Source organism: Tiliqua scincoides, chromosome 7, assembly GCF_035046505.1.
Source record: "Tiliqua scincoides isolate rTilSci1 chromosome 7, rTilSci1.hap2, whole genome shotgun sequence".
NCBI lineage: Eukaryota > Metazoa > Chordata > Lepidosauria > Squamata > Scincidae > Tiliqua > Tiliqua scincoides.
Genome location: NC_089827.1, coordinates 49,502,247 through 49,514,382, shown reverse-complemented (window position 1 = coordinate 49,514,382; position 12,136 = coordinate 49,502,247). Strand labels below are relative to the sequence as shown.

The 12,136-nt window shown below is 40.5% G+C and overlaps 1 protein-coding gene across 1 annotated transcript in view; it reads left to right on the top strand.

Annotated features, from left to right (window-relative positions):
- Nucleotides 1-11,388, top strand: part of IGF1 (insulin like growth factor 1) — a 75,529-nt gene extending 64,141 nt beyond the window's left edge. The window contains exons 3-5 of the mRNA XM_066633748.1: nt 570-751; nt 2,243-2,298; nt 11,349-11,388. Of these exons, the coding sequence (XP_066489845.1) occupies nt 570-751; nt 2,243-2,298; nt 11,349-11,388 (278 nt within the window). The remainder of the gene's footprint in view (nt 1-569; nt 752-2,242; nt 2,299-11,348) is intronic.
- Nucleotides 11,389-12,136: the final 748 nt, after the last annotated feature.

The window sequence follows — 12,136 nt, the reverse complement described above, 5'->3', positions numbered from 1 at the left end:
ATCTGTTGTCCAAGGTTTTAGGCAGGAGGTTTCCCAGAGAGGCCAAGGATTGAAGCTGGGACCATCTGCTTTCAAACATGCGCCCTGACACTGAACAATGGCCATATTTCCACAAAGCAAGTATTGGCATCCATATCAAGTGCCTGACTCATTTGTTACATGAGGGCTGTGGAGGAGGTGCCTGAACCCAGTTTTTCACCACAGTAATCAGACTGCTTCCCAATAAGCAGTAAATTATTTTTTTTTTACCTGATGAAGAGTATGGGAGGGCAGTAGAGTTCCCAGATGGGAAACAGAGATAAGTTTTGCAGGGCACCTCAACATGCTGTGTGAGCCGCCCCTCCCCCTCACTGTCAAAGCCATTCCAGGCTGCAAGAGCATGTGGAAGCTCCATGCACAATAAGACTTCAGCAAAGTGTTAGTATATAAGGACCACTTCAGTCAATAGAACAAACCATAGCACTTTCTCTATGTTTCTCCCTCTGTGGGGTAACCTACTTAAACATATTAGTAAGTTATTGCAGATTGTGTGAGCTACTTTTTCAATGACTGATTTTTGTCACCTTCAGGTAAACCGGCAGGGTATGGAGGCAGCAGACGTCCACTTCCCACCAAAGGAATAGTGGATGAATGCTGTTTCCAGAGCTGTGACTTGAGAAGGCTGGAAATGTACTGCGCTCCGAGCAAACCACCAAAATCAGCACGGTCCGTACGTGCTCAGCGCCACACTGATATGCCTAAAGCACAAAAGGTAGGCAGAATACCATCAAATCTGATCTGCGAATTTGTGGCACTTAGGGTGACCAGATGTCAGAACTGCAAAAGAGGACAAGGTACCCCAAAATGTAAGACATCCAAGAAAAATGTAGGACATAACAAAATAAAAGCTAAAGACACCCTTATATTGCTTTCATGGGGTTAATTCAAACACTATATTGCTTATTATTAAATCTAAAACTATATTACATATCATTTTTTGCATATAATTTGTTAATTACAAGAAGGCTATGTGCTGCCTGCAGGGGCTACTCATAGGGGAAAAGGAGGACATTTAAGTTTTTCCAGGATTGAGGCTAGAAAGTTCAAAAAAAACCGGAAGTACCCAAGAACTGATGACACGCTGATATACTGACCTTCAGTGGCAGAGAGGAGTTGCTGTCAAGTGGAGCGTGGGAGGTGAAGGGCCAGAGAGAGGCCATACTGGAAAGGCATCCAGCTGGAACGAGGAGTAAAGACTAAAACTATTCAATTGTAAAAATCCCTACAGCCGGTTTAGAACAGCCTGCCTATGTAAACCACCTTGGATTCAAGTCTGAGGTAAAATCTGACGAGCAAAGAAAGGCGGTATATAAATACCTGTATAAATAAATAAATAAAAGAGGACATGTCCTGAAAAAGGGACATCTGGTCACCCTGGTTGCACTTGTTTGCATCGTTGCAAAAATAATTCAAACGTTACTCATGTGTAAGTCATAGGTATACGGGATGCTGCCTTACACCAAATCAGACCATTGGTCTGTGAAGCCTGTGACATTGGGTTTCAGGGTTTCAGACAGGTCTTTCTCTGCCCTACCTAGATATGCCAGATACTGAGCCTGGCACCTTGCACATGCAAAGCATGTGCCCTTCCACTGAGTCATGTCCCTTTCCCCCAGTGTCATTGACATGCCTGAGAACATCAGGCAAACGTGATACACAAGCTATTTTCCAAGGAAGCTTTCTGCCGTTATTGATCAATGGGTTCCCCAGATGACTCAGAAAACCATTGGCTTGCCAGAACATTCATAGCACTGGTTGCCACAGTAAAATTGTGGCCTTTCCTCAAAAACAGTGGGGTTTGACAGAAATTTTTAAAGTGAATTTTGAAGTGACTTTCAGAGTTTGTCCCCAGAAAAAACATTTAAGAATTTTCAAATATATTTCCATAAGCTAAATTAAATTTCTCAGACAGTTTCTTCATATCCTTACAAACAGTCTTTTGGTTCAGCCCTAATATTAATTTGAGAGCCAGTTTGGTGTAACGAGTGGTGTGATAGGCTTGGTCCTGGCCGATTTCAGATCAAGTCCTGCATCATTTATGGACTCCATAGATGACTGTCCTTTGGAGAAAATGCTTGTCCTTTGAGAGCTCCCAGTTTGAAAATGGGACTAGTAATAGTCCACTCTGATGCTGAATAAGACCAGGATTAGAACAAGCTATCAAAGCTTTCTATAAGTACATTTCCCCCCCTTTCATTTTCAGGAAGTGCATTTGAAGAACACAAGTCGAGGAAACACAGGAAACCGCAACTACAGAATGTAAGAAAATACAACCCATAAGAGTGAAGAATGAATGTGCCATCTGCAGGATACTTTGCTGTAAATAAATTATCAAACATTGGACAAACTGTTAGAGTTCAATAAGCTTGATGAAATCTCCGCTAATGGGCATTCTCCCAATGAACAATGCAAGTAAACATTCCAATAGAAACTCAGTGCTTACATGTTTCTGAGACTGGTAGATTGCTGTTCTAATTGTCTGCCTGCTATAAAATGTCCCCCAAACACAACACAACACACACAGTAAAAAAGTCCTGTGCCCTCAAAAGCCAACCAATGTATAGGCCTTTGATGGATCCAATTGCACTAAATTAACTTATGAATCCAAGCTGTTGAAGTCCATCACCAGCCTTGTCTAAGTGGTTTATTTGTTTTTATTTTTTTTAATATTTGCACTTCCATACAAGCAGACGGTTTGTCTCACAATGTCTGATTACATTTGTTTGTTTGCCCCGTTCATATTTGCACAGTTGGCATTCCCAGTAGCAGCAAAGTAACACATTAATTTCATCCATGGCATTTGGACAGTATATGGGTTATATAAATCCACCTTAGACCGAGCTTTAGATGTGCATGTCCAGGAAGTACGATTGACTTACGTGGAAAATGCTGCTATACATATTACACCTCTTATAAGTGCATAAAGCTGCTCTTAGCCATTGAAGTGAATGGAGCAGCCTGCACACACAGTAGTCCCATGAGTGCATGGGAACCCCACGTCTGCAATAATTGCTGGATCAGGATAACATATGTTAATACAATGCTTCTTCCCCCCCCCCATAACATATAAAGATACAAACAGATTCAACATGAACAATAGAATTATTCTTTGTTTAGAATCAGCTGGGAGCACACATTGGCTCTCTTTTAAATCCTCAATGATTCTTTCAGAGAATGAGTTACTCTTCAACACTATAAATAACATCTTTTTTTCACCATATAGTGCAGTATGTAGACATTTAGTATATCAATAATACACATATATCGACAATATGTAAAACTGTTTCATAGTACAATGGTGCTATTTTGTAGCTTGTTATATGAAGGGGTCTGGCCAAATCTGTAAGAGGTAAAAGCAAAACAAAGCAAAATATGGAGCCAGGTGGGAACTAAGCGAAAATGAAAGAGAAAAAATTTCATAACACATGCTTTTAAAAAAATCAAATTACAAATTGAAATATGTAATAGTAATGCTAAAATTCCCCCAAATGGAAGTATTTGTCTGATTCCATAAAGCCACTAAAATGGCAACATACACAAGGGTGGTTTGAAAACTGTAGAGAAGTTGACGTCTTGTTTTTAGATAGCAGTAGTTCTGGCATCAGCTCTCAATGACCAAGAGAAGGTACAGACGGTGGCTTGTACCTGAACAGTGATCCACAGCTGAAATGGGCCACAAGAGGTTGCAGAAACTAATAGAATTGTGATGGCAACTATTTTTAATGAATGATTTAGGCTGCATCCTGGTCAGAGTTATGCTACAAAGCTGTCTTGTTCCCTTCCTTGAAATGTAAACAGTCTACGGTCTCTTTCACACACAGACATATATAGATATACCACAGATATAGAAAAATAACATATAAAGGAAAATTGTTCGAACTTAGAATCCTCTCTGACACACTAGTTTTCTGCATGCAAGGTTTTTATTAATGCAGGGAGCACAGAAACATGGGATTCCCACCCCCCCGCTCAGTCCACAGTTATACAGTTCAGTACAAACTGCTCCAAATGATTTTGCGGATGAGGGCAAGAGATGGGGTGGGGAATCACAAAGGTCCCCACCCACCACCCCTCAAAATCAAGCACTGTTGGGCTCTATAGTGCTCTGTCACATCTTATGACTATTAGGGTACAATCCTAACCAACTTTCCAGCACTGACCTAGCCACAATGCAGTCCCAAGGTAACAAACATGCCCTTACCTTGAGGAGGCTCCCTTGACTGCTTCCCCACTGCAGGATGCAGTGCACACCACATTGGTGTCAGTGCTGGAAAGCTGGTTAGGATTGTACCCTAATAGTCATAAGATGTGACAGAGCACTATAGAGCCCAATAGTGCTCGAGTTCAGTAAAGGTCACTGCAAACCACAGGTCATTTGAATCAGTATGGTCAAAGTGTCCCTAACCAACAAGCATACTGATCCCATGAAACCTTCCTGTGGGTCCCCTCACATTAGACCGTCCTAAAAAGCACTTGCATGCAAATATCTCTCAGTGGTTGGCATCCACAGTTTCCCCTCGCTCTTAAACAAGGACTTTTCTAAGGAAGACTGTTCTAGAGAAAGGGAGTCTGGGGATGCAACTCACTGACTTCACTAGTTTTACATCAGTAAGGGCACAATCCTAACCATGTCTACTCAGAAGTAAGTCCAATGGGGCTTACTCTCAGGAAAGTGTAGTTAGGATTGCAACCTAAATCTATGGCTGCAGTCCTCTTCAAATTTGCAAGGAAAGTAGTAGGACTTACTTAGTAGGACATACTTCCAAGACAACTTGCACAGAATCACTCTGCATGAGCTGGACCTTAAGGGGTAATGGACACAGAGGTCTTATATTGGTCATCTGCATGGCCAGAATATGTGGTGTATCACCAAATTAAGGTCCTTGCTCATCTGCCCAGAAATATACTTTATTTGTACCTAGTAGCTATTTGTACATGTCTTTGGATGATGGCTGAAGCCTATGAATGTACATAGATATGAAGACTTCTGCTGTATTCATGGCTCCTCTATTTTTAAGAGCCAGAGCTTTTCAAATGACAGTCAGAAAACAATTACATGGTTAATTTTGCTTTACCTTTTACTGATTTGGTCAACAATGCCAAGGTGGTGCTATTGTTTTGTTTAATAAAGTACTTGACTAAAAAAATATAAAAGAAAGTATATGCATATTTTTAAGATAAGAAAATGACAAATATACATAGATTTTGCTTATTAAAATAGAAACATGTCTAGCCATAACCTTTCAACTTTTTGTCATTTACAAAAAAGGAGAAACATTTGTGAAATTGAGAGTGTTCATGTTTTAAATCCAGAAGACAATGAAATTCTCAAAATGATTACCAATGCTAGGAGCTGCTTTGAATATCAGGAGCTGAAGGGTGAGACCCACCAAGTACTGCTATGGCTTAAGTTCCATTGGCTTCAATGGGTTCAATGCTGGGCTACCACACAGACCCCATTGGGATGACTGGAACACTGCAACAGTGCTTAGTGGATTACACCATTAACACCATTACCCAGCAAACCCTTGTGCATGTGCATGTTCCAGCCAGTGCTCAATGGAAGCTCTCATGACGTTCAATATCAGGGAACAACCCTGCACTTGTGACAGGATGTGTATGTGGAATTTTGGAGCATGGCACTAAACTCCAGCACTAAGCTATTAAATGCTTCTCACACCAAAATGATTTATACTTGGTGTTGCAGCAGAATTACATAGCTATTGCACCAAATTTACAACAAAATAAACTGTTGCCTTGATGAAAACCTAGGAGAAAGAGTTTGACATAGTTCAGATTGGCATTTGGAAATCTAATCATTGCCACTGTACAGTTCCACATTCCATTTTCAAAAACATTTTCACACATCACAATGGAAGCACCCTTGAGCCTTACTTGTGCCATTCGTGCACATGTGTGAATGTGGTCAATGAGAGATGAAGCCTAGAGAAACATCATTTTTAGAAATGAGCGTACCTTAGAGCCAGGGTTAATTTTATATCTCCATGAGTGATAGAGGAAAAGGAATAGAAGAAAAATTGTAACCCTGATTTAAATTTTACATGTAAAAATGCACCAATGCAATTAGCCATGAAACAGCATGTTAAACACCCTAATCCAATTCTAGTCATGTTTTAAAAGTATATTTGGGGTCAAAGTATATATTACAACCAAGGCTTGTTGTGGGGAGGGGGTTGTAGATAGTACACTGGCAGAGCTGCTGCAGCGGCAAAAACAGCTGCCACAGTATCCAGCACACCTCGGGCAGCCACTGCCGCCTCCTCGAGAGAGGGGGACAATCGTCCTCTTCCCCTGAGTAAAGGAAGTAGCCCTGCAATGGGACTACTCAATTTTATGGCGACTCTGGAGCTGTGGCCTGACACGGAGCTCAAGATTTGGTGGAGCTGGGCTCCACCAGTCCAGCCCTCTTCCCACCCCGCTCCCTCCCCTGGAACGCCTCCTCCCCACCTCGCCCCATGCCCCCATCTCCCTCTCTGCTGCCTAATGATTCAGGCAACTGCCAAGCAGCAGAGCACCAGCTTTCTACCAGTGCTAGCCCAGCGCTGAGAGCTTGCAAACTCTTTACAGCACGTTTGCAACAGTGCACACTGGCACTGAGCTGGCATGCCCTGATTAGGATTGGGCTGTCAGTGTATTGAAAAAGGTGCAATCTGCAAAACATGGCCATGCATGACTAGTTGCACATGGACATGGATGGCCATGTGCATTTCAATGAATTGAAAAGCAGTGCAGCTCAGAGAGATGGCATCCACACTCAGGTACATATTTTATGCCTGCAATTCCTAGTCCAGGATTTAATATGCATAAATCTGTTTATGTGCATGTATCTCCTTGGCTAGACTGGAGAAAATATTTTTGGCTGCAGTCCTGTAACTGATTATTCCCAGCGAGGCCCACCAACATCAGCAAGACGATTCCAGAGAGATACATTTGTGTAAGAGTATACCTGTTGAAATTTATATTTCTTGCTCTAAATGAAAAGGAAAAAAAAAGTGCAGTTTTCACGTGGGAGGGAAGCTATACATTCCCTAAAACTGAACAGCTCCAGTTTTTGAGAAAGAGTTGAAATGTATGGCTAACATTATGTGAAGCTGAAATTGTGCATGTGTGCTGTGTGTGAGTCCGTATGTGTGATTTTTTTTAATCTTTATATGGTTTTCACAAACTTCATAATGTGCAAAAATGACACTTTTGGGTTTTGTTTTTTTTAATGAAAGTTACACCCAGTTAGATTCTTTGATTTTTAGAGACTAGATAGAAAAAGAAGTGTTCTGATGAAAGTATAATCAGCTCTTATTTAATGTGTTTTAAAGGTACTTTTAGTCTGGAAATGAATTGTAATAATTTATTAAATACACAATATATACCACTAATTCCTCTTTTAAAAATACCACTCCAGTTCAATCAAGAATTCCACACCTTTTAAAGTTCATCCAAACAGACTTTCTGGCTTCAAATGGCCACTCTGGTTGAAATGCCTGTGCATTTGGTGATTATTTTGAAAAGGGGGATTAGGAATTTTTTGGAGCAATTTTTTTTTGTCCTATTTAATAAGTCACAAATCTTCACTGGTAATTCTTCTCACAAACCATGTACTTCAGATGCTAAAATGTCATTTGGTAAATAATCAAATTCATGTTTTGAAAGAGAACCAAAATCAAACTTATACTCATGTATCCTACAATAGACATTTTTGCTTATCACAATACTGCAATATTCTACAGAACTATTGTTGCTCAAACGCAATATCTTATATACATTTTTTTCACTTGTACATGAAGGAGGTTATAAGAATATCTCAAACTTGACTTCATATAAAACAGTATAGAGATACCGCTCTGACAAAGACAAAACAAGGTGATGCTTTCACTTCCCTAGGAAGCTTGAGTACAGTGTGGCTCTGTTCTAGCTAAAAGTAATTGTGACTATATGTCCACTCTTTCAATGCAACTAACAGCACAATCCTGTACATGTTTACTCAGAAGTAAGTCCCACTATAGTCAGTGAGACTTACTCCCAAACAAGTGTGCATAGGATCATAGCCTTAGGCATGACCAACTTTAGCTGGATCAAGAACAATAGTTCTTTTGTTGTTGTTTTTCAGAGAGTTGAAGGCAGAATGATATCTAAACCATAGATCAATGAATCTTTGTCCAATAGGACTATGTTTTGCTTCTTTGTCCCACTGTGGTAAGGATCAGCAATTGGATGCCTCTGAGCCCAGACTACCCCTAAATGGTGTTGTATTGGTCCATTGTCCCTCATTCCCTTCTCAAAGTGACCCGCCAGGAAAATGAGTTGCTGACCAGACGCTATGGTTTGCTTTGTCATTTTCTTCCAGCCAATAAAGAAGGGAAGAGTTCAAGTATGCCTCTCCTTAAACATAAAATAAAAATGTATAAATAGACCTTCATTCAAGGATTATATAGCACAAGCATGTCCGGAACATGCATAGCTGCTTTGTTTGGACAGAGGCCATACTGAGACAGAAGAAATGAACATGCTTGCTTTTTGGGCAATGATCATTCTATCAGGCCATCTTCAAATCTCTGGAAAAAAAACTATCAACTGTGCTCAGTTTCATACTGGTTGCATTAAGGGTGCATATTTTTGGTTTTTCTCTTCAATAACCTGACATACTTAATGTGCAACATAACCTCAAATCCTCTGCCTCTCTCATGTGAGCTCTTGAACTATTTTCAGCATGGTAAACCAATCTTGCCATGCATGTAGATAATTTTGTGAGAATGCATCAACGTAGTCTTACATCTGCAAACTCAACGCAACCAACATTTCCAAATGTGCGTTCCTTTCATTGTTATTTGGTTATTTTGGCTGGCCTACTACCATGAATACCAATTGGATTGTGCCTTCAAGTTCTTTCTCTGTCTACTCATGCCATTTTGAAAAGTCAACCCTACACTGCATTAACACAGCTGCAATGACTCCTTGGTGGTTGTAGACAGCAAGGTAATCTGCTTCGTGCTGTCTGTGCAATCCATGACAATAAAGAACTATCACACCACAAAGATTCAGGCCCAATTCATACAGGCTGCATAAGTGGCCATCATTACCTGTGTGATCGGGGCAGGCCTTTTTCTCTCCGTCTATTTGGGTGTGCTCTGTGCAATACTCTTATTGCAACAAACTACCAACAAACTCTTTTTCTTGCACATTATCACCCATCTTCCTGTAGCACTGTCATTACTTCCTGAGTGGACTCCCAATCCTGGATAACAACACAGGTTCAGATATTACACATCTGGCCATGTAATTTTTAAAAAAAGTAGATTTGGATTCCCATCCTAGGGCCAAATCTGATCCAATTTTCCAGTGCTGGTGCAGTTGTGTCCATGGGGTGTATACTGCATCCTGTGGTTGGGAGGCAGTCACAGAGGCTTCTGCAAGGTATGGGTACATTTATTCCTTTACCTTGGGGCTGTGTTGCAGCTGCACTGATGCTGGAAAGTTGGATAGGATTGGGCCCCTAGTCACTTATCAACATCAGGCTTGAAGATCACAATTCTACTTTCAGAATAAGGTCTACTCATGTCAATGGAGTTTCTAAATATTGGTTTGGCTGCCAACAATTTGAATGCCTGGTGTACAGTCTTACCTGGTGTGTGGATTGTACTGGAACACACAAGCAAAGCAATCTTGAAGAGGGAAAAGCATTAAAAATAAAAATAAAGTTATTTAAAAAGTCATTCTATGTACAGGTGAAATGTTGGTTGATGCATTCCTAAGTCAACATAATTCCTTCCTTTTGACTGCTCCTGAATAACATCTCACTTTGCTTTGCTCATCAAACCTGCTCCCTTTTCTAATGCCCACAAAATAGGATACTTCAGCTGCTAAGTACTTTCTCCTTAAAAAAAAAAAATGCTAATTTGCATGCAGACTTTAGCAACAAATGCTTGGCATAAATCCAGGAATTTTTTTCCATTAGGCAAGGAAAATAATTGCTATAAAGATGCATTCAGGTTGAATAAAGCCCCCCCCCCTCCCCGGCAAAACAGCTGAAGGATGTATATAAGACCATCATGCCTAAACCTAGCTCCTGGACAAGTATATCTGCTAACCTATGTCTACCACATTCAAATTTTACATTTTTTGCTCTAGTCCTTTAAAAAAAAACTATAATGTGTGAAGAGGCCCTCAGCCTAATCCATAACACAGCTTAGCCACAGTATTTGCCATTATACTGAATTATCCACACTGAGCAACTTTTGCCCCATTGATGTCAAACTCAAGATCTTTGGTTCCCTATGCTGATGTCATTAAGGAATGACAACATGGTCACTCCAAACAAATTATTCACTGCTAAATCCCTCAGTACATAATCCAGACCATTGAACAATATGGCTATAGCATATGCCATATTGACATATAACAATATGGCAGAGATCAGTGCTCCAATTTCAAGTGCATTATGTATATGTCACTGAGCTCATGGTCTGGAGCCTCACACATGCAGAGGTTGACCTGACTGTCTTATATGAATGCAGATGCTTGGTGGGAATCTATACTACATGCAAAGAATATTTCCCTAATTCATGGAAGAAATGGGGCTGTCTGTAGCAGAGATTCAGCCCACACAAACATAAACAAGGGGGTGGCGCTCACCTAACATCAGCAGAAAAATAGCATTCTTTGAACTTGCAGAGTTCTGTTTGCCATAACTGACTGCGGGAGTCCTATCTACATTAGCCCTGTAAGTTACATTACAGTTACTAAGTTACATTAGTCCAACATAGGACTGCAGCCTATGTTGCATTTTTAAATCCTGCCTGCTGATGAGATTTTTTTTTTAACTTGCAAAGGAGAAAATGCAATGTTCCATTGCCCTTAATTTATGAACAGCACTTTGCTATTGCAGAATGACACATAGGTGGTGGCAAAGGGGCAGCATACAGCCAATATGCCGCTTAGGCCCAAATCCTAACCAACTTTCCAGCACTGGCATAGCTGTGCCAATGGGGCATATTCTGCACCCTGCAGTTGGGTGGCACTCATGGAGGCCTCCTCAAAGTAAGGGAATGTTTGTTCCCTTACTTCAGAGCTGCATTACCCTTATGTCAATGCTGGAAAGTGGGTTAGGACTGTGCCCTTAGAAGGTTTCTGTGTTAGCAGCACGGGTTGCGTGCTGGGGGGAGGACTGCATATAGGTGATTTTGAGCGCCTTAATGATTTTTTGCTACTATCTTGTAATTGGTTCATTAGCTTAATGCCTGTTGTAAGCAGACTACCAAAATTGTGTTGTAATTTAGGTTTATTTCCACTTACAGCCCAATCCCCAAAGCGATCCGCCGGCACAAGCCCCATTGAGGACCACAGCCTTAAGCAAGGGACTTGCCTGCATCAAAACTTAGACATGGGCAAACGTCCTTACACTATGCAGTAAATGAGAACAACTTTTACACTGAAGTATGACAGAGTGACTCTGATGAATTTCTTACCAATTCCAAATGATGAACAAACAATTGAGACCCAAGGAGAGTTATGCAACATCTGAAGCAATTGGCTGGCATATTTCTGTGGTTTTTTTTTCCATCTATGGTTGCCAGCCAAACATAGGATTCCTTAATGATAAAGGACATATGTTGCTTTTATATATATCATAGAATGTGAGGGTGTATTTTACATACTTCTGGGAGCCTTTGGAATTATACACTTTTTTTAACCAATTTGTCATCAGATGCAGATAAAAAACAAAAACTGAAAGCACATTTCTAGTATCTCCTGCCTCTGGCCAACACTTTTGTGAACATGTCCAACCAAATCTAGTTAGAATCTAACAAGGCAAAGGACTGACTGATTCCTAGAAGGGTAATCAACAAATCTAGGATGTTGTAGGAAACTAGCTGGCTTATAAATATTCTTCCTATTTACTTAACTGCCAAAGTGCTAAATGTTGGGATTAATATATATTCATTTCTATAATGTGGTTATTTCAGGGAAAAGATACAAGCTTGCCAACTTACTCCTTAGGTTAAGAATATGGTCTATATCAGGGTTAGTAAGATATCTACAAGCACTTATGTGGGCACTTGTATTTCTGAGAACTGTCCACTGA